The sequence below is a fragment of the Rhamphochromis sp. 'chilingali' genome, assembly GCF_963969265.1.
Source record: "Rhamphochromis sp. 'chilingali' genome assembly, chromosome: 1".
In the NCBI taxonomy this organism is placed as follows: domain Eukaryota; kingdom Metazoa; phylum Chordata; class Actinopteri; order Cichliformes; family Cichlidae; genus Rhamphochromis; species Rhamphochromis sp. 'chilingali'.
The window spans coordinates 67628389-67651188 of NC_137929.1; the positions used below are offsets into that span (position 1 = coordinate 67628389).

Sequence of the window (22800 nt, forward strand, 5' to 3'; positions counted from 1 at the left end):
AAACATCTCTTCCTTGCTGGTTCCATCGAAGAAGAAATGCTCAACTATGTAACACGTACGTAATCTGTTGGATTGTGTGTCCACAGGTGTTTGTACTTTGCATCGTAATAAAATGACGGTAAAAGGCCCCGCCCATATCCTATCCATGTCTTACCATGCAACGCCTCTGTGAGTGGACTGGAGAAGGGTTGTGATAGAGTCCTCCGTCAGGAATGAGATATGTGTGTCAACCTTTTATTCTTCCTTACAATTATTATGCCATAATGCTGTAAAGAGCAGCTCTGCTAACATAATCCAATTCCACAACACGGTGTGATGGGGAATCAGCTGTTTTTCTGCCCAATTTATTTTGAATCTGGCGCGAACCGGTGAACCAGTCCCTGAATCAGTCACGTGGTACGGACTGCCCGCGAGGCCTCGAGCGTCACTGCATACGTAATCAAAGCGAGCCTCGATACGCGCTTCACAAAAACGCCCCCGAGATTACCCGACACACGATTCGACGCTTCGACACACAGGACACATCACTATATAATATTTCATATGCAAAAAAATTGTTGCGCTAGCTTACGTGGTTGCAGAGCTACTGGGATTTAAAAATAGTTGTGCAAAACAGAGCGTGTCCGCTCCGACCGGCTCTAAAGGGTTAATCTGAACATGATTGTTTCAGATTTGATAATCTGAAATAATCATGTTTATGATGTTTTCTACCTTTGTTTTTCTTTTTTTAACATGGAAGATGTAAGAGTTTCCTTAAACAAAAGTTGATGCCACAACAGAATTCAAGTTGTGTCTGGACAGAGAAGATCTTCCAGACAGAGGCCTTCTCCAGTAGCAGAGAAAATAAAACCTGCATCTGATACCAGTGTTTGTTTGTTTTTTGTTTTCCTTTATATGATTTGGTGTGTCAAGATGGCTTGCCGTCAGCTGTTACCTGTTTTGTTTGTGGTAGCTTTGTTTACATGTAATTTCTTCAAAAATGTCTCTACTCTTCTGGTGTATGACTTCCATTGTTCCTCTGCTGTGATCCACCTTTCTCCAGGAGGAAATGCCACAGAAGGCAAGGGAAACAGGGCGGCGTGTTGGTAAAATTCAAAAATTGCATGACCGCCCGGGCTCTTTGGGGCTCCAATGAGCTGTCGCATTTTCTTAATTAAGTCTTCACAAAAGGTTAAGAAAATTAACAGCTACCCACCATCATAAATCAAGGGTAAACCTGATTCCTAAACCTAAGAAATGTCAAAGATGACTACTAAAGATGACTAAAGATGTTTGCTCTTATTTTAGCCCATGGAATAAAGATGGTTACTAGTTCTAGATATTTTGGATTATCCAGAACTAATAAATAGGGGTGAGTTTTTGAAAAATGAATTTTCAGGTGGTTCGGTGGTTAGCACTGTTGCCTCACACACTCACAGCAAGTATGTCCTGATTTCCTCCGTCAGGGTCTTTCTGTGTGGAGTTGGGGTCTCTACAGGTACTTCAGCTTCCTCCCAACAGTTGAAAGACATTCAGTTAGTGGGACTAGGTAATTGGAAACTCTGGTGTGAATGGTTGTCTATGTGTTAGCTCTGCGACAGACTGGAACTGTACAGGGTGTACTCTGCCTCTTCCCCTAAGACAGCTGGGATAGGCTCCAGCCCCCCTGTCACCCTGAAGAGGATGGACGGAAATCGATTTTAGCTTGAAAACGAAATTTTTGCCAGAAACTTGAGAATCTCACCTTAAAGCTCACAAAATTATTTCCACACCACCACCACAAACAACAAATGAAAGGAGGTAACTGGATTCTGCACACATGTAAACATAAAGTGCGTATTGGTCACCTAACCTAACGCCATGGACACGCCGTCGGGGCTGAAAGCCGACATCTCACAGATTCTGATGCTGCAGGTTTTGTAACTCTTTGACCAAAATTTGCTGAACCAGCAGCAAAAGAAGATGAAAACTCCACTTCACATTTGATAAACATCAGCATTAATTTGCTCTATTTGCTTACTTATTGCCGCTCAGTTAAAAGTCTGAAATTCAAACAAATGTCAAATGTCTCATTTTTCCACCAAATCATTACATGGAAGTTTTTTAACACTGGAAGGAAAAGTGAAGGAAGTCAGTTTTTAAAGTTTCATGTCACTTGCTCACCATATCTCCTCTTATCACCACTCATTAGAAACATTTATTTATTTGAAGATGCAGTTAGCTGCTGACACGCTGATGATGCTCAGTAAATCTGATCTTTGTATCTTTTTTTTTTCGGGATTTATTTGACAGGGACAGTGTTCATGTTCATGGACATCAGGATAAAAACAGAAGATGGAAACCTGCCAGATTTGAGCTAAACTGCTCATTTCCATTACCACAGAGGATCCACCTGTGCTTCCTCTCCTCTCTCCTCCACCTGTTACAGTGAGGGAACGTCCTCCATGATGGAGGAGCTGCTGGAAAGTGCTGAGAGTTTCCTCCAGAGTGAGACCTCTGTCACAGTTCAGAGGATCTACGGCAGCAGAGACCTTCATGGACACTAAAAGTCTCAAACACACAACAACAACATCACACTGACTCCACTCTGACATCACTGATCAATAATCAAAGAACACACAGATCAAACTGATTGATCAGCCATCAGAGGAGTCGGATCAATGGAGCTGCTTCTGTTCCTGATGTCCCCTGTTTGATCCTGGACCTGAACTCTCCCTGCAGAGGAGACACAACACAGTCAGACAGGGAAATACAGACGTGAACATGAAGAGAGAGAGAGACAGACAGATACCTCTGACTTTCAGCAGCAAAGTTTTCACCCTGATCCAGACGTCCTTGCTGTAGATACCACACTCGTATCTCCCACTGTCCCATTCTGTGGGGTGTTTCAGGGTCAGACTGAGGTCTCCAATTTTCAGCAGGTCTTCATTCATCTTTGTTCGGTCTCTGTAAAGCCGGTCCTGTCTGTGAGGCTGGTCAGAGCCGTTCTCATACACGTGGACCTTGTTATTGATTTGGTCCTTCCAAACCACCATAGCATCTTCAGGCAGGTTTTGTGTGGTTTTGAAGGGCAGCTGGACAGACTCCGCCCCCTCCTCCACCTCCACCTGACAGACTGAGAGGACAACGAACACAACATGAGCTGTACAAAGTGTGATTGTGATTCGTTACTGGTCAATATTAGAGCGACTACCTTCTTGTATGGAGGCCATTTTGGGCCTTACGTAACATCTGTTTTTAGTCTTGAATGTAGTTGAAACTTTTGTAATTTCCATTGTGATAAATAACAGTTAGAGAGTCATGCATTAAATGGAGCATCAAAGTAAATTTTTTTACATTGATGTCAGGGCAGTCTGTTCTTAGTGGCATACAAGGAAAAAAGTAAACAATGGTTCAAACCTTTGGGTTTAAGCAGCAATGGTTTTGCTCTGAAAATGTCTCCATTCCTCCAAACTTCACAGATGAAAGCTCCACCGTCACAGTCTGTGGGATGTTTCAGGGTCAGACTGAGGTCTCCAGTTTTCAGCAGGTCTTCATTCATCTTCGTTCGGTCTCTGTAAACCTGGTGCTGCTCTTTAAGCTGGTCAGAGCCATTCTGATACATGTGGACCATTCTGGATTTCCCGTCCTTCCAGACCACTATAGCGTCTTCAAGCAGACCTGTGGTATTGAAGGGCAGCTGGAGAGAGTCCACCCCATCCTCCACCTCCACTTGGGGGACTGAGAGGACATCAAACACAAAATTAAAAGTGATAACCAGATGAGCTTTTCACTGTTATCCACTTTCTTGAATACAAATGTGGAATAAACTGCTGAACCACTCCAAAACATTCATTTAGAAACAAAGAGAGAAGACGTCACACATACAAGGATAATTTGGATTCTTTGGACAATCTTTGGACTCAGGCGCAGACTGAGAAAGCACGGTTCAAACATTTCTTTATTAATCACACTGTTGGTGTGCCTGTGGGATCACCAGGTACTTGTAGCTGTCCTCTATGTCTACGCTGTTGCCTTCACCCTGGGTCTATACACCTGAATCAAAGGATTAGTTCATTACCAGGCCTCTGGCGAACTGCAAGACATGTTGAGGAGGTAATTTAGCCATTTGAATCAGCTGTGTTGGATCATGGACACATCTAAAAACTGCAGGACACCGGCCCTCGAGGCCTGAAGTTGACGACCCCTGCTCTCAAGGGAGGCTGGTTGTTCGGCTTAACCACGTGACTTCTGAGTTGGAGAAGGAAGTCCCGATTTGGCGTCCGCAATACCGTCACAGACCTGAGGCAGAGGAGGGTATGGCGGAGACCATAGAGGGCTTATTGAAGGTAAGGGTGTTAGCACCCTCAACCCTAAGCCTGGTTCTGCCAGAGGTTTCTTCTTGTTAAAAGGGAGTTTTTCCTTCCCACTGTCGCCAAAGTGCTTGCTCGTAGAGGGTCATATGATTGTTGGGTTTTTCTTTGTATCTGTAATTGGTAATAGTGATTAATCAGGCTGTGGGAGGTTCTGATGCGGAGGCAGACCACATGATGCCACTTTTGAGAACCAGGAAGGGTCAATCCGCTGATATTATGTTTGATGACTTGCAGTAGTGTTGGTCTACCATGGGGGGAGACCAAAAGAGGGGATGTTGGAATGATCTTACCTGAAGTGCTTTATTACTGTGCCTTTTATTAATCTCATATTATTCCAGACTTCCATATGATCATATAGAAGTAGTGTTGAGTGGACACAACCCTGAATAATAAAGGCATTAGAATACGTGTCCTTCAGTCGTAGAGTCTCACACATATTTGCCTGTAGAGCAGTAGATAAGAGGGAACCATCTAGTAAGATAAGATAAGATAGAACTTTATTAATCCCTCGGGTGGGTTCCTCTGGGAAATTCGACTTCCAAAAAAAGCACAGCAACGACCAAAGTTACAGTTACAGAACTGTTATATATATATACACACACACACACACACACACACACACACACACACACACACACACACACACACACACACACACACACACATATATAAATACAGAGACAAATATAAATAAAATATACAAAGGGGATAAATAGAATAAATAGGAATAAAAAATAAAAATACAAGTGAATTGCACATTTCAAGTATTGAGTCTATTGCACTGTTGACTATTTACAAAAAGTATTGCACAAGGTATTGTACAGTGAGGTGCAGAGGCACTACAGCTTAGTTGTTCCCCCCTCCTTTGTCCTCCTGTCTCCCCTCCCTCTCCCCTCCAGAGAGGAGTTAAACAGTTTGATGGCGTGTGGGACAAAGGAGTTTTTAAGTCTGTTAGTTCTTGTCTTGGGGAGAAGCAACCTGTCACTGAACAGACTCTTCTGGTTGTTTATGGCCGTGTGCAGAGGATGCCCAGCATTGTCCATAATGTCCATCAGTTTCTTTAATGTCCTTTTCTCTGCCACTGTCACCAGAGTGTCCAGCTTCATGCCGACCACAGAGCTAGCCCTCCTGATCAGTTTCTCCAGCCTGGATGAATCCCTCTTTGCTGTGCTGCTCCCCCAGCACACCACAGCATAGGAAAGTACTCCAGCAACCACTGACTGGTAAAACATCCTCAGGAGCTTCCTGCAGATGTTAAAAGACCTCAGCCTCCTGAGGAAGTACAGTCGGCTTTGGGCTTTTTTATACAGGTGCTCTGTGTTGCATGACCAGTCCAGTTTATTGTCCACCCACAGCCCGAGGTACTTGTACTTGTTGACCACCTCCACCTCCTCCCCCTCTATCTGAACTGGCAGTGGACCTTCTCTGGACCTCCCGAAGTCCACAACCAGTTCCTTAGTCTTTGAGGTGTTGAGTTGCAGGTGGTTTGTGTGACTCCATGCGACAAAGTTCCTCACCAGACTTCTGTACTCCTCTTCTTGATCATCCCAGATACACCCCATGATGGCCGTGTCATCTGCAAACTTCTGAATATGGCATAATTCAGAGTTGTAGCAGAAGTCAGAGGTGTACAGGGTGAAGAGAAGAGGGGACAGCACAGTTCCCTGTGGTGCTCCTGTGCTGCTGACCACTGTGTCAGACGTGATGTCCTTCAGCCTGACGTACTGTGGTCTGTCGGTGAGGTAGTCGGAGATCCAAGCCACCAGGCAGGGGTCCACCTCCATCCTGTTCAGTTTTTCCTGAAGTAGTAGTCAAAAGTTACTGAAATGCTGTTGTTTAGACTAGAATGGGGTGGCCGGGAATAAAACTGTCAGGTGCGCGTCACCATTTTGAGATCTGCTGCAACGTGTCATGTAGGACGCATCTCCCTTCTAGAAGTAATGTTAAAAAAAAAATAAAGTGTTAAATGGTCTACTGAGCAGTGTTTTGTGTTCCATCGGATGCCTCTGAGGAATCAAAAGAACTCGGTGAAGTGTTGATATTTGGAGTGCTCAGAGTAGAGATGCTACTCCTCCACATCGAAAGGAGGAAATCACAAAAAAGTTGGTCGTGTTCATCTGGACATAGGGTTTTCAGTGGGAGAAATGTTTTGTCAGTCATCCAAGTGTCTTCTCAGCTGACTGCGAATGAACAATAGGCTGGGGGGCGGTGTCAGTTTTTGACCATTAACTCATTCACTGCCAGCCATTTTCATGGCAGTCAACGTAAGTTTTTCAATTGACGTCTACAGACGTCAATGGCAGTGAATGAGTTAATATGCAAGTTGTCATGACCACTGATCTACGACCATTGATCAATGACTACTCATCATCCATCCATTCGCTTCCACTTATCCTTTTTCAGGGTCGCGGGGGGCGCTGGAGCCTATCCCAGCTGTCATAGGGCGAGAGGCGGGGTACACCCTGGACAGGTCGCCAGTCTGTTGCAGGGCCAACACACAGGGACAGACAACCATTCGCACATTCACACCTAGTGACAATTTGGATTATCCAATTAACCTATCCCCACAAACTGCATGTCTTTGGACAGTGGGAGGAAGCCGAAGTACCCGGAGGGAACCCACGCAAACACAGGGAGAACATGCAAACTCCACACAGAAAGACCCCGGCCTGATGTTGGAATTCAACTCAGGACCTCCTTGCTGTGCGGCAACAGTGCTAACCACCATGCCACCGTGCTGCCAATAGGCTGGGGGGGGTCAGTTTTTGACCATTAATATGCAAATTGTCATGACCACTGATCTACGACCATTGATCAATGACTACTCATCGATGACCATGAATACTATTCACAGAGATTTGAGGATTGGCTGCAATCACAGCATTGAAAGATGTACCATTGGGATGTTACATCTCTCTCCACTTGTGTTCCAATTACTGAAGCATTGGAGGTAGTTCATAAAAGATTACAGGATGACCCCAATACCATCAACAGAATCACTCTCATTACTGACCAAGTGTGTTTGCTCTTGGAACTGTCTTAATTCCACCTATTTCACATACAAGGGTCAGTACTACTGGCAGAAACATGGGTATACCATGGGTTCTTCATTTTCATCCATTGTGTCCAACTTGTACATGGAAGAAGTGGAAAAGGGGGGTTTATTATACTGCCCTGGAACAACACCAAGTGATTAGTTGAGGTACGTGAATAACATCTAGGTAAAATCTAAACCTGAGGATGTACCACAATTCACTGATTATATTAACCTGGTGGACCTACACAAATTCACCAGGGAGGATATGAAAAGTAGCAGGTTAGCCTTCTTAGACTGTGAGATGTCCATCAGTAATGGGGGACATTTAAAAGTTGATATGTACCATAAACCACCACATATGGTTCATTGTATAAGGTTTGACTCTCATCACCCAGTGGAGCACAAACTGGATGTCATCAGGATGGCGCCCACACAAACACAAAGCAGGAGATGAAGCATCGCTGAATATGTTTCCAAACCAACTTCCTTCCAACCCGAAGACAGAAAAATATGGTGAAGCATGTGATGAATAGCATGCTGACTCAATCATTTCTGCATGTTTCCTCATGTTACAGAGGAGGAGAAGATCCAAAGAGGAGGCAGGGGGAGAGGCTCAGGAACAGTTAGGATCAGAGACTTTGAGCCATCATGGACTCCCACTGTGGGGACTCTTAGTCTTGGTCTGTTCAATTAAACGTACAGTTGCTCCCCCTAAAAGTTTTGGCTTTTAGACAACGGCATCAAAGAATTTATATTATTTGAATGAACTGAAAAAAGATTCAAACTTAAAATGTTTAGAGAATAAACTCTTGCATGACCTCTGACCTTTGACCTGTATCTACAGCACTGACCTCTGACTTTCAGCTCCACTTGTTTCTTCAGCAGGATATTTCCCTCCCTGCTGTAGACGGTGCAGGTGTAGCTGTCTGTATTCCAGCCTGTGGGATATTTCAGGGTCAGACTGAGGTCTCCAGTTTTCAGCAGGTCTTCATTCATCTTCGTTTGGTCTCTATAAACCTGGTGCTGTTCTTCAGGCTGGTCAGAGCCGTTATGATAAACATAGACCATCCTGCTGCCTCTGTCCATCCACTCCACTTTAGCATCGTCAGGCAGGTGAAGTGTGGTATTGAAGGGCAGCTGGACAGACTCCACCCCTGAATCCACCACTACCCGGGTGACTGAGAGGACAATAAAGCACAACATGAGCTTGGATGGAGACATTTGTGTTGACTCTAACAGGCTGAATGCTGCTGCTTCACTGGGAGCTCACTGTTAGATAGAAAGTGGTCAGTGTGAAGAGGAGACGCAGCAGAAAGATGAAGACTGACAGGAAGAAAGCAGTGAACAGTAGGGATGGGTATTGTTTAGGTTTTATCCGATACCGGTGCCAAACCGGTACTTTTGAAATGGTGCTGGTGCTTAAACGGTGCTCAAACTGGTGCTTAAAGAATGGTGAACACAAAATTGGTCCAAAAACCTCTCATGTTCAGCTGTTTTTTTGTAAAAAGATAACAATGTTAGCCTTTTCTGCAGCTATGGGGCATATATGGCATCACTCTTGGCTGGAAGCAGTGCTTAAACAATGCAAAAAACACAAACTTTGTCCAAAAACCTCTCATGTTTAGCTGTTTCCCTCTTTTTCTTTGATCATTTTAGCCTTTTTGGCCAGGGTGAAGGGAGTATCTGCCATCAAACAAGAAGACAGCCGCATGTAACTACGACGGTGTTTGCTAGTTCACCTGCATTAATGTAATAACGTGGTTAGCCTACTCAACGTAAATTACACACGAACAACATTAAGCTAATCACGCAGAGAAGAACAGCTGCTGCTGCCGTCATCATCCTCATCATTTCTGCTACACTGGCAGGGCTAGGGGCCAGGACTCTCCTCTTCGGGTTTTTGGGGGATGTTGCTAACTCCAGGTCCGATAACAGGCACCACACCCGCAGTAGATGTGCACGGTGTGAGGTCTCGCAACAAGCTATCAAATACGGCGCATTTCTCGGCTTTTAAAAAGAACGCTATGCGTCGCCAGGTGTTTCATCGGATTTGAGGTGTTACCTCCTTTGACAGTATCACAGTATCAGCTTAAAGCACTTGTTGCAGGCTGCTGAGTTTGCATATTTTGCTGTGAAGTACAGCCAGACTTTTGACCGCTTTGCCTTGGGCATTTTAATCTGTAGCTCTGCTCTAAAAGAATGTACCTACCTGGGCCCGCCTACTATCCTCGGAAACGTAAAATGATTGGCTAGAATCTAAAGTGTATCACAGCTCAGGAAAAAAAGCACCGAAATGTGCGCTGCTTTTCGGTCTGGTTACTACTGTTTATGTCAGAACCGGTGCCATCATGGCACCGGATACCGGTACCCATCCCTAGACTGTTGGAGCTGCTGTTAGTGGGACAGGACTTTATTCAGTCTCTGAGGGCCAGATTTGACTTAATGAAGCAGAGAAACAAAGTCTGAGTGTTTCTATCACCAGAGATGGGCAGTAACACGTTACTTGTAACTTTACTTTTTGTAACTTTACATTATTTTTTTCCAAGTAATGAGTAAAGTAAGGGATTACAATTGTAAAAAAGTAATTAGATTATACTTACTTTCCCGTAAGAACGCTGCGTTACTGCATTACTAAACTATGATTTTGTTTGTGAGAGTGTCTCCTGACAATGACGCAAGCGGGTGCGACGGCTGTGGTAGCACGTCTGTAAATCAACAATAGAAAACATGGAGCGAGGGATAGAGTTCAATCGTGCAGCATTTAATACTTGGAAATACCGACATTGCTTTCAATTTGACTCTTTAAAAAGCGACAAAAACATAAGCGTTCATTGCACACTCTGCATCGGAAGAAAACTTCTTTCTACATCGAAAAATTCCACTTCCAACCTGAGCAAGCACCTAGCACACTGCCACAGGAATGTTAAATTAACAAAAAAAAACCCAGGATCCCCCCACTGACATGACCGCTGTGGCTACCACATCTACTTCCACTGGGCAAACCTCAGATGAACCCACTCCTACTAAACAGGTTAAACTAGACGTAAGAGCGACAGGACTTAGTGTCACTGAACTGAAGAAGCTCGTCGCTGCCTATATTGTCGAGGACATGTTGCCAATTTCCACTGTAGACTCTGAATCATTCCGATGCATCGTAGAAAAAATACCAACTAAAAGTGATGTCAAGCTGCCCCAGAGAAAGTCATTTGTAAGATACCTTGAGAGAGAATATGACAAAATGAACTCTAACTTGAAGGCTACACTCGAAGAGGTAGAGTTTGTTTCCACCACTGCTGACATCTGGACAGTAAATAATAAACGTTTTATGGGTTCACTGGATTAATTCCACATTACAACACAACAAGGCCGCCCTAGCATACAACAGAATTAGAGGCAGCCATACCTATGATGTGATTGGAACAGAGATTGAAGAAATCCATTCATCATATGGACTACAACGCAACGTTATTGCCACTGTAACGGATAATGCATCCAATTTTGCCAAAGCATTCAGAGTATGTCAGCCCTGTCATTTGGAGTCTGAATCTGAAAATGAAGAAGGTAATGACGAGGAACTGACCTTTACTGATGTCAAGGAAGCTCTTTCAACCCCATGTGGTGATGCACAGTTTGGCCTCCCTCCACACTACAGATGTGAATCGCACACAATTAACTTGATTTTAACAAGCGATGTTGACAAGCATCTAAATTCCTATGGCGACACCAAGGCTGTATATAGGAGTAGCATTGCAAAATGTTCTGCTCTTTGGACTAAAGCAAGTCGATCAACATTAGCCTCTGAACAGGTAGAGGAAGTCAGCCGGAGGAAACTAATGGTACCGACATCCACAAGGTGGAATTCCCTGTATGAGGCCATTTCTAGAATCATCACAATTCCCTTGAATGATTTTAATCCCCTGTGTGTAAAGCTGGGAATCAAGTGACTTAATGAAAGGGAGTACCAGTTCTTGAAAGAGTACTGTACGGTGATGAAGCCCCTGACAGTGGCTCTCGACATCTTACAAGAGGATGAGTGCACCTATGGGGCTTTACTACCAACACTCACAAGCCTGAGGTCAAAGACGCTTGCCCTGACCTCTCTAGAATGACAGCCAACCTTCCAGATGTCATTGTAAAGGTAAGATTATTATTAATTGCTTTGAGTGGTTTTGTTAAATTTGTTATACCATTCAGAGTGGGTGGATGTTATACTTTGTTTTAAGCAGCGTGTAAAATTATTAAAATGATAGAATAAAAGACCAAGTATTTACCCCTTGTTAAATATCATAATAGTCGGCCTCATCACTGATGGGGACGACAAGGAGTACAGCTGACTGACTCAGGACTTTGTGGACTGGTGCCAGCTGAACTACCTCCAGATCAACGCCAGTAAAACCAAGAAGCTGGTGGTAGACTTCTGCAGGCACAAGCATCCTCCACTGCAACCACTGAACATCCAAGGTATGGACATTGAGGCTGTGGACAGCTACAGGTACCTTGGTGTTCATCTGAACAACAAACTGGACTCATAATTCAGATGCCCTCTACAGGAAAGGGCAGAGCAGGCTGTACTCAGGTCGTTTGGAGTAGAGGGCCCACTCCTTCTATGACTCTGTGGTGGCTTCAGCCATCTTCTATGGTGTGGTCTGCTGGGGCGGCAGCATCTCTGCCGGGGACAGGAAGAGACTGAACAGGCTGATCAGAAGGGCCAGCTCTGTTCTAGGATGCCCTCTGGACCCAGTGGAGGTGGTGAGTGACAGGAGAATGGCGGCTAAGCTGTCATCCCTGTTGGACAACATCTCCCACCCCATGCAGGAGACTGTGACAGCACTGAGCAGCTCATTCAGTGGCTGCAGCACCCACGGTGTGGGACGGAGAGATTTTGCAGGTCTTTCCTCCCCACTGTTGTCAGACTCCACAACAAAGACTTTTGCAGCTGATCAAACCCTCACACGTGCAATAAGACTGCTATATGTGCAATTCTTGTACAATTCTTCTTCTGACGAAGTTGTACTTTTGTATTTTCTTACTCAGTTGTACTTTTGTATTTTCTTACTCAGTTGTATATAGCATTTGTATTTCTATTTTATTCTATTGTATATATTATTTTATTCTATTCTATTTTATTCTACTGTATATAGTATTTTATTTTATTTTATTGCATTCCAGTGTTTTCTAATTTCTGCTACATAACTTTGCACTTTTGCTGTAACAAAACAAATTTCCCACCTGTGGGACTAATAAAGGTCATCTTATCTTATCTTATCTTATCTTATCTTATCTTATCTTATCTTATATCAGGGATATTGATCATCATTAATCAAGAATATTAATCAAAATATCAACAAAAGCCTCAACCAAAATTAAATCTCATACAGTATTGATAATAGAAACATGTGCTAACACTTTTAGCAGGCTTAGAATCAGAATCAGAATCAGAATCAGAATACTTTATTGATCCCCGGGGGAAATTATTTTTTGTTATTTTTTGTTCTTACATGCTAACCCTACTTTTTAACTCACTGAGACCTATCGAAACACTTCAGATTAATCAAAAACAAGTATTTCCCTCACGGAAGTCTTTAAATGTCCTTTACTTGTCATTAAACTTGCTAACCTTAGTGAACAGAGCATTAGATAGTCTGAAGCTCTGTGCGGTTCGCTCGTGAACTGTACATGCTGCTTTCAAGTGCAGAGCAACAAACTACAGTGGAATCCTGACTTGCGAATACCCCATTTAATGAAAAATTCAACTTACGAAGGCACTTGAATGCAATATCTCTGCCTGCGTTACGGCAAAATGCCGGCGTAACGAAATCTGCTGGCTCTGATTGGCTGAGCCCAGAATGCCCAGAATGCCTTCTGAATCATGTGACAACCCCTTAGCTTTTGTACTTGCGCTTCACTGTTCCACTTGAATGACGTATTGTTGTTGCAGTTAGTAATTAGCCTATAGCCTATTGTTCACTCAAAAGGCGTAATGGGTGCTTCGACTTACAAAAGACCCTCGGGAACGAATTAATTTTGTAAGTCAGGGTTCCACTGTATTTGAACTGATCTAACTTTATTAACACAGACAAAGATTTGTGGATCAGCTGCTGTTTGCTGCTATAGATATAATCCAGCTGATGTGGAGAACTACATGTGACACTGTGATGCAGCCATAAATCTGACTGATTTCTTTCCATTTTCAAAGGTTGATGCATCAGGTAAAGTCCTTAAAAAGCTTAGAAATAAAGAGAAAGGTTGGTTACAGCAAAGAGAGGCACTGGCAGCCTTTAAGACACTAAACAAGAGAAACAGATCAGAGAACATCAGACTGAATAAGTGGAATAAAGTGAAACAGAGAACTAACGCTCCCTAAGAATGGAGCTGTCAGAGGAAGAGAGCAGCAAACTGAAAGTCTCTGTTAGCTGCAGAGCTCTGAAACTTCACACAGCTTTGGATGATAACATGGAGAAAGGATGTGGAGATATGACTGATTATAGATGAGGACCAATGAAGGTTTTTACTGAGATTAGCTTAGCCTGTGTTTTAGCCACATGCTAAACAAACACATGTTCAGAAACTAGAAGATGTTACCTTTCAGATGAAGTCTCACACATGAACTTTGCTCCTACAGTTCATCTGATGAAGCTTTTACATTTGGCTGGAAATCAAATAAAAACCAAAACAGCCACAAACATCAGACATACTAACACTGAGACATTATTGGATGGAGCCACTGAGACTGAACCACCATCATGAGTCTGACCTCTGACCTTTGGCCTGTATCTACAGCACTGACCTCTGACAGTGAGATTCACTTGTTTCTTCATCAGGATGTTTCCCTCCCTGCTGTAGGCAGTGCAGGTGTAGGTGGAGTTGTCTCCATCTGTGGGCTGTTTCAGGGTCAGACTGAGGTCTCCAGGTTCCAGTAAGTTTCTCTTCATCTTTGTTCGGTTCTTGTATTTATCGTCCTGTTCTTCAGGCTGGTCAGAGCCGTTCTCATACACGTGGACCTTCCTGTTGCTTGCATCCTTCCACTCCACTTTAGCATCTTTAGGCAGGCAAACTGTGGTTTTGCAGATCAGTTGGACAGACTCCACCTCTGAATTCACCCCCACCTTATAAACTGAGAGGACAACAAAGCACAACATGAGCTGTAGTGAAGTTACTAATGTTCTCCTTATGACCTGTTATAGTGGACTTATTCCTGTGCTTGTCCTGTTAGACCTCAGTGTAGACCACAACATTTTACTGCAAACACTAGAACACACCAGAGTTATTAAAGGGAATTCACTGCAGTGATTTGAATCACATCTGATAGATTCCAGTTTGTTTATGTAAATGAGGAGTTTTCTTTGCACACAAAAATTATTCATACATTTATTTGATTACCATGCATATGCTATGCATTTGATTTTTATTTCTGATATCATTCAAATCAATCAGTTACAGGCATGTCTTAAGAAGATAAAGGCCTGGAGGACATCTAATTTCCTTCTTCCAAATTCTTTACATACTTGACCTTTATGTGAAATTAAACCCTACTGATTTATTTTTCACTAACATGTCCATATTGGTATTTTTGCAAATATCAGTGACCAATGTGTGATTGCTGATATCTGGCAGAACCACTAACCTGTATTTTTAATGTAAGCGTTTAAACAGTGAAATCCCTGAAATATGGAAATCTGTGTATTTTCCTTTGCTGAATGGATAATTCAGATGTTACCAACTACCAGTGTTGGGCGAGCTACTTTGAAAACGTAACTAATTATAGTTACTAGTTACCTCTTCAAAAACAGTAACTGAGTTAGTAACTGAGTTACAATATTCTAAAAGTAATTAATTACTTGAAAAGTAACTATTGTGTTACTTTAAAAAAATGTTTAACCCTCTGGGTCCAGGGTATAATTGGCCATTTTTGACTACTTTTGATGTGACCTCTTCATTTCACCCTTAAAAACTATTTACTTTGCCTTGTTTGGTATCATCCTTTTCAACACAACCTCACATGCCTGAATTTACAGTCAGGTTTTCATTTAGATATACTGTATTAACACAGTTGATCTAAAATAAAAAAAAAATTAAAATCAGAGTAGAAAAAGTTATCTGTGCCACTCCAAAAAATAATAATTTCTGTCCACTATAAAGGAGAACATCACAGCCTGATACCTGTTGACATGGTGCATTTTCCTCCCCCTATATTGTTTAACACGAATCTGGTTTCACGTGGCCTATCTACGGTGGCCCCTAGAGACAACTCATGTACAAACTCCAAAACACTTGCAAACTCCAAAACACAACGGAAGTGCTCCCGGACGCTAGGGGCAGTGTTGAGCTCGATTTACAAAATAAACGGCAAGTTTGTCTGTATGGGACGGTCTAGTCTCTGTCGAGCTTCCCAGGTTGCCTAGCAACCATGATACTAACTGCTGGAAACGTGTCATACAACTTGGTTTGACAGAAATGAAGGAGAACATATTTTGTTCATTTGTTTGTTTCTACAAGAGCTTTGTGTGATTTGATAAGTATCTGAGGCTGAGACCACAGGACAGCAAAACATGATTTTTGGGCTTGATTTCTGTGCTGAACAGTCATTTAAGATTAGCTAGTAAATAACAATTAGCTGATGTTGTTCATGAGACTAAAGTCATATCACTTTGGTAATGTAAATATAATATGGCCAATATTATAGTTATTATATTAATCATTATTAGCTATTACAGCAGTGAACATGAACTCTGTGTCAAATACTGAGCCCAGTACAGATTCAAGTTGCAGTTATTTATATGTCTTATCACCTTAAATCTTCACTCAAAGACAAGTATCTTTGACAGTGCATATATAGGTGTATCATATATAAGAGACAAATGTTGTTCCTTCAGTATGTTGCCATTACTAAATTTGGCTCATTGCTTACATATATTTATAAAAAGAAAATGTACAAGCTGTGATAACTGTGTCTGATAGAATGAAGAGTAGACTGATATATGAAATATTCCTTTATTGGGTGAGAAAATCAGACCATGTCATAACTGCTTTAAGTCATACAGAATAGATATCAGAGCCTTAAACAGGCTGACTTCTGCTAAATGGGTCAAACTGGGCAGAAAGTCTACAAACACATAACATCCTTATAGAATATGATGTAACACTATAGATCAACTTAGCTCAGAATATATAAAGCATATAAACAATTACAGCAATATGATGCAACACACACAGCAGTGATACTGATCCAAAATCCTCAAAGCTTCATAGAACTGTAACAAACATTTATTTTTAGCTCCATTCTGCTGCTGATACATACTTTAGGTTTCTGAACATTACACTTGTTGCTGCCTTTCATAGTGTGTAACTTGAAGGCCCTGAGTACTTTCTCCCACACTGAAAACACTGGGATGATCACATTATTTGAACATTACCTAATAAGACTGATTCAGGACAGACAATTAGTTATGTTAAACTTTCCTAGCAGTCCTTCACAAACAGGGAACAGTCTGTCTATTCTCTCCATCTGTCAGCTGCTGCTGGCTCTTCCTCCTCCTCTTCCTCACACACTGCTGAGTTTGTCCTGGTGGATCATCAGGGGTGCAAAGCCTCACAGATGATGTGCAGCAGTGGGTCCCTCAGTCTGTCCTCACTCTGGACACTTGCAGTCGTCACACATGGAAATCAAATGTGTGATAAGCTGCAGGATTCAAACACAAGTGTAACTTATAAACACATGTTCATACTTTTATTCCACAATCAGAAAGAAACAGAGAGAGAGTGCAGGACAGACAGACAGGTGACAGTCTCAGGTGTACACACTGCTACAAACAGGAGGATTTAGTGTTTGTGTTATTACGAGTGCTAAACAAGAAGAGTTCCAGATGGTACAGTGGACACATGTGTGACTGCTGTGATTAAAGCATCTTTCTTTCAGCTTAACGAGTGAACCGTCAGCTCGTTCAAACACACGTTAAAGTCCGTTTGGCTCGACACCACCGAACAGAGGCAGCAATATAACATAGCTAACATTAACAGTGCAGTGAATCCTGCTGGTGCCGTGATATTCAGGACTGCAAACAGAGCAGCATCACTGACTTTCAGCTTGTTGTGTTTGTGGATATATGACTGACTTTAATTATCCATAAAATCATCAGATTCTCTGTAAGATTAAGGTCGACTATCGAACGGCGTATAAAGGCTTTAAAACAAAGTAAACGCTGAAAGTTCAAACATCGCTAATGTCACATAACTTTGCCGGCATGTGGCCAACAGTAATGTTTTAATGTTCTTCATTATTAAACATTTGCACATAAATAAGTGACATAACATTCAGTACTTACTTTTGAAAGTTTACTCTTTGGCTGCTCCGCTTCCACTTCTTTGAAGTGTCTCCCAGTCCCAGTGCACTTGTTAGCATGTTTTGGTTCATGCAACTGGTCCGTCCGCTTATTGTCTCCCCAGAAACATTTCCGTTGTGTTGTGTGTGCTTTTGCAGCGTTTTTCTTTTTGCAGCGTTTTTCTTTTTGCAGCATTTTTCTTTTTGCAGCGTTTTTCTTTTTGCAGCATTTTTTCTTTTTGCAGCATTTTTCTTTTTGCAGCGTTTTTCTTTTCGCAGCATTTTTCTTTTTGCAGCATTTTTCTTTTCGCAGCGTTTTTCTTTTTGCAGCGTTTTTCTTTTTGCAGGTGTTTTTCTTTTTGCAGGTGTTTTTCTTTTTGCAGCATTTTTCTTTTTGCAGCGTTTTTCAGCATTTTTCTTTTTGCAGCGTTTTTCTTTTTGCAGCGTTTTTCTTTTTGCAAGCGTTTTTCTTTTTGCAGCATTTTTCTTTTTGCAGCATTTTTCTTTTTGCAAGTGTTTTCTGAAGTTGCAGTCCGTTTGGCCTCTCAGGGCCACCGTAAAAAAAAAGGCTTTAGGATATAAGGTTTCCTGGAATAATCTACAAATTGAGCTAAAATTGTCAGAAACGAGAGAACAGCTCTTTTGGTCAGTGTTCTTGTTTTGGTCTGTTATTGCACACAACTCATACATTTGTGTTCACTGGTCTGTACAGAATATAGTATTTAAACATTCTGAATGAATATTGGTTCTTTACTTGTTATATTATTAGTGGTATTTGTTGTAACATCTTCTGCCCCCTGCTGGTCTCTCTTGGAAATATGAGAAACGAGTCTTTTGTCTGGATTAACTGCAGATAATGAAAGAACAGCTTGTCCACATGCAGCCTCTGTGTCAGATCAATGCAGTGAAGCACACACACTGTTTAGTAAAGTCATGTTGTGGAGCTGTTTCACTGATCAATGACTGAGTCTGAAGGAGGTTTTCTGACTTCTGGAACAAACCTGGAAGTTTCTCTTCAGCTCTCTGTATCAGCTGTTTGTAACTCTCAACTCTTTCAGCTTCTGGAGCAAGTTTGTGTGAGCTCTACTTGTGTATAGTACGGAACACTCACCTGATTTATAATATTGACGGAAATAACATATGAGACTTCCAGAAACCAAAAGAAAAATCAGCAGAATCAGGAGAGCTTTGGCCCAGGATGGAAACCGTTCTGTGAAGTTCAGAAAAACATGACCTTTGACCTCTGACTGAATGTGGTGATATATTTTATTGAACATACCTCAAGCTAATATTTTTTGAGTGAACATATTTATGCAGCAATAAAATAGTAAAGTTTTATCTGAGTGATGTCAGATGTATCTACAGCAGATGTTTGTTGCTGACCTTTGACCTGCAGCTGTACATCACTCCGACTCAGCTCATCTCCAAAGTCTCTGACGGAGCAGGTGTAGGTGGCGCTGTCAGACAGTTGGAGGTTGGTTAGGTTCAGGCTGAGGTCTCCAGTTTCCAGAGCGTCAGCCTTCATGGATGTTCGGCCGCTGTAACGCTGGTTTTGATCTTTCAGTTCGTCTCCTTGAAGCTGACGCTGGTGGACGGTTGGAGGACTGAGGTCGGAGCGACTCCACACCACTGTGGATTTAGTCAGATTAAAAGTGTCGACGTGACAGGGCAGGATGAACGTGTCCCCCTCATGCAGCTCCACAGCTGAGGCATGCTGGGAAACTGAGGACACACAGAAAGAGACTCCATGAGTCACTTTAAGGTGAAGATCAAGTTTAGACACATTTACAGAAACCAGGAGACAGAACGACAGAAACATTCAACATTTTAACAACTCATTAAAAAGAACACAGCGCAGATCAGAGGCAGGAAGTCCATCACATAAAAATGTCAAACTAAGTCCAAAGTCTGAAACAGTGAGAAGTTCTAACAACAACCCAACAAAGAACATTACCTCCTATGTTCTGTTCCTAACTACTGTGTACACCATGTGATAGTTGCTTGTTGTAGTTCTTATGTATTTGGTGACTTATTTGGAAAGACAGGGCGAGATGTTCTCAGCATTTGTTGGTAACTGGTGGGTCAAACCCGCAAACAAAAACTTTGTCTCTATCCTGTAACTGTTCGTCTCCAAAAGCTCAGGATTACAACCATAAATAACAAAAACCATGACAGTGTGTCAGGCGCGGATCAAGGTTTGTTTAAAGAAAATATCTTTCTGACACATGCACAACTGAAACCAGCTAACAGTATTCAGGCTCCGCCCACAGCACCACAATAGTCTCTACACAATGATTTCTGTTACAGCCCAGGAACCTAATCTTCCCATTTATGACTCAGTTACAGATCTGACAGGTGTTTGGTGGTCCAGATGTCAAAGCACACCTAACATCTGGACCATGTATTATAGATCTGTGGCTGAACAGTGGAGACAGACATTAAAGTGGAAAATAACTCTTGTCTTGTTACGTCTAATTTCTCCCACTTGTGTTTTCCTCCTGTCTCAAATTCCCTGATTACTCCACTGTGTATTTAATCCCCATGTTTTCCTTTCCCTGGATCGTGTCATGTTGTCGCTATGCTGTATGTTTGTTTCGTGCTCCTGTTAGTTGGCTAATGTTTAATTTCTAGTTTCAAGTGTGAGGTTTTGGTTGGTTTTAGTAAGTCTTTATTTTCATGAAGAGTTTTTCCCACAATACAAGCTACATTATGGGTTTAAGTCACATTTTTGAGATCCTGCATTTGGGTCTAATCCTCCCTGCCGCACAGCACGTCATGACAGAACGACCAAACCAAACAAGCGACCCAGCAGCACTCTTGCCGTCTGAGGAGCTCCAGGAGGATATTATTTACTCTGTGAATAAGTTATCTGACCTGTGGCTGGATCATTCTGAAAAGGAGTTTTAGTGAGCTGTAGATAAATGGCTACAATGCCTGGATTCTGGTCTCTCCTGGTTACCGAGTGTGCTTCACCAACTTTTGCAGCACTTTTTGCTACACACACCAGGGCCCAACTGGTCCGTCCAACGATCTTCTGTCTCCACTGGAGGTCCCAAGGGGTTGCTTCAGCCACCTGTCTCCTTTGGAGGCTCTGAGCCTGTCCAGCCATCAGCGCCGCCATCAGCGCTACCACTTCCACTACCTGCAGCAGCCATGTCCCCGGCCTTTCAGCTGCCCGAGGCTGCTCCACCTTCGTCTGGTCCTGCCTTGCCTGGTCCACCACCGTCTTTTCCTGCCTCGTCTGGTCCCGCGGCTCTCACACCGCCGTCTCGTCCAAATCTAGCACGGCCTGCTTGCCCACGTCCACATCCAGCATGGCCTGCTCGTCCAAACACGGCACACCATCGCCGGCCACTTTTCCAGCCATTAGCTAAGGATCTTTGCCATCATGGATGGCCTTCTCACCTATGTGGCCAGTGCCACTTGACCTGCGGTGGGGCTCCTGATCTGCTCTGTCATTGCCACTGACTTGCCACCCCGGGTCGGTCTTCTGCTTTGGTTCTGCTCCCAGGATTTTCAGTTTCTTGTGTTTTGTATTATTTTACATGATTTATGTTCAGTTTTTCTAGTTGTGCTGTTCGGATTATCTTTATTCAATGTTTCAGCTTAATTCTGATTATCAGTAGTAACTTAGTTCTTAGGTTTTGTTCTTTTAGTATTTAGTATTTAGTATTTATTTATTTATTGTCATTGTCAAGAACAATGAAATTGCGTTTGGGGCTTCCATACAACCCAAAAAAAAGAAGAAAATAATAAATACCCCTTAAAACCCAAGTGTACATATTTAACCCAGTGTGACTCCAATGCAATAAGACAATCCTTAGCAATAATGTTCGTAGAAATTCAGACAAAGACCTGAGAAACATGACAAAATACAACAATGCAACCCATTCAATATTATTGTACTGTGAGATATGATATCAGATATGATAGTTATCTATTTAAGAAAGAGGGGGGGGGGGGGGGGGCAGGAGGGGGAAGAGAATAAAGATATGATGCACCAATGCAGACCAGTTCATTGCTATTAAGAAGTTGGATATGGTTATTGTCCGTGAGAGGGGGGCAGAGAGTTCAGGAGCCTCACAGCCTGTGGATACAGGCTGTTGGCCAGTCTGGATGTTAGTAGATCATCTCTGTTGTATTGAAGTAACCCCAGACTGTGTGAAATAATACACAGTACCACCAAAAGTGCCCTTGTGTTTACTGTAGGTTTAGTTCAGTGTCGTGTGTTTCCTGTTTTACATTGCCATGCACTTCAACACATTAAAGAGAGAGAGATGAAAGAAAAGCTGATGATGAGAGCAGAGAGAGGAAGGTGTACTTACCGTGCAGGAGGATCACAAACACCACAAACATCTTCATGTTCCTGTCAAACTCAGAGACTCTTTAAAAGCCCTTCAGGACATCAGCTCACAGCAGCTTCACTTTCCTCTGCTGATCATCTACTGACACTCTCACACTGCTTCACTGTCACAGCTCAGAGTTCAGCTTCACACTTTGTTAAAGCACATCTGTGGAATGAAGTCCAGCCGGCCACAGATCACTTCCTTTCTTCTAGTTTCACGCCCGAGCGCTGCGGTTGGAGGCGGCTGCTGCGGCCTCACCCTGACACGCACAAAGCTCCGCCTCCAGTCCTGACGCTGAAACATCCACTGTAGCTACAATGATGCAGATGTGACCCTCAGCAGCTGGATTTCCTCTCCATAGATGTGTTTCCATGCAGATCATGGACATAAAGCAGCTCCAGGATGAAGAGTGTGAAAGAACTTCTTCCACTACAGTATTCATTACAGCACTGTGGCACTCCACAAACCCTCACACTGTCTCAATCCCTGTTTCCAGTTTGACTGAGAGAAGGCCTGAAGCTCAGCCAATCACAGGACAGGAAGTGATCAGCTGACACAGTGATTTGAAGGTTGAGCTGTCAGGGTGAGGCTGCTTCGTGCAGGTGTGAAACTATGAGGAAAACTGACAAAGCGAAGAGTCTCAAAACTACACAAACACAGGTGTGTATCAGGTGACTCATGAGTGTATTTAATGTTCTATCAGTGAGTGAAAAGAACATGAAAGAGGACAGGAGTGGAAGAAGAGAGCTTAAATTTAAATGGAAG

The 22800-nt window shown here is 42.7% G+C and overlaps 1 protein-coding gene across 1 annotated transcript; it reads right to left on the reverse strand.

Annotated features, from left to right (window-relative positions):
- Window positions 1–2622: 2622 nt before the first annotated feature.
- On the reverse strand, window positions 2623–22553 carry LOC308409905 (butyrophilin-like protein 2; the record flags this gene model as incomplete). Its single annotated transcript, XM_080902903.1, has 8 exons — window positions 22015–22553; window positions 19073–19411; window positions 18801–18899; window positions 14159–14485; window positions 8223–8549; window positions 3379–3699; window positions 2799–3094; window positions 2623–2694 (listed from the first exon to the last, which is right to left on the reverse strand). The coding sequence occupies exons 1-8, from the start codon at window positions 22049–22051 to the stop codon at window positions 2623–2625; spliced, it is 1818 nt and encodes a 605-aa protein (XP_080759029.1). The 5' UTR covers window positions 22052–22553.
- Window positions 22554–22800: the final 247 nt, after the last annotated feature.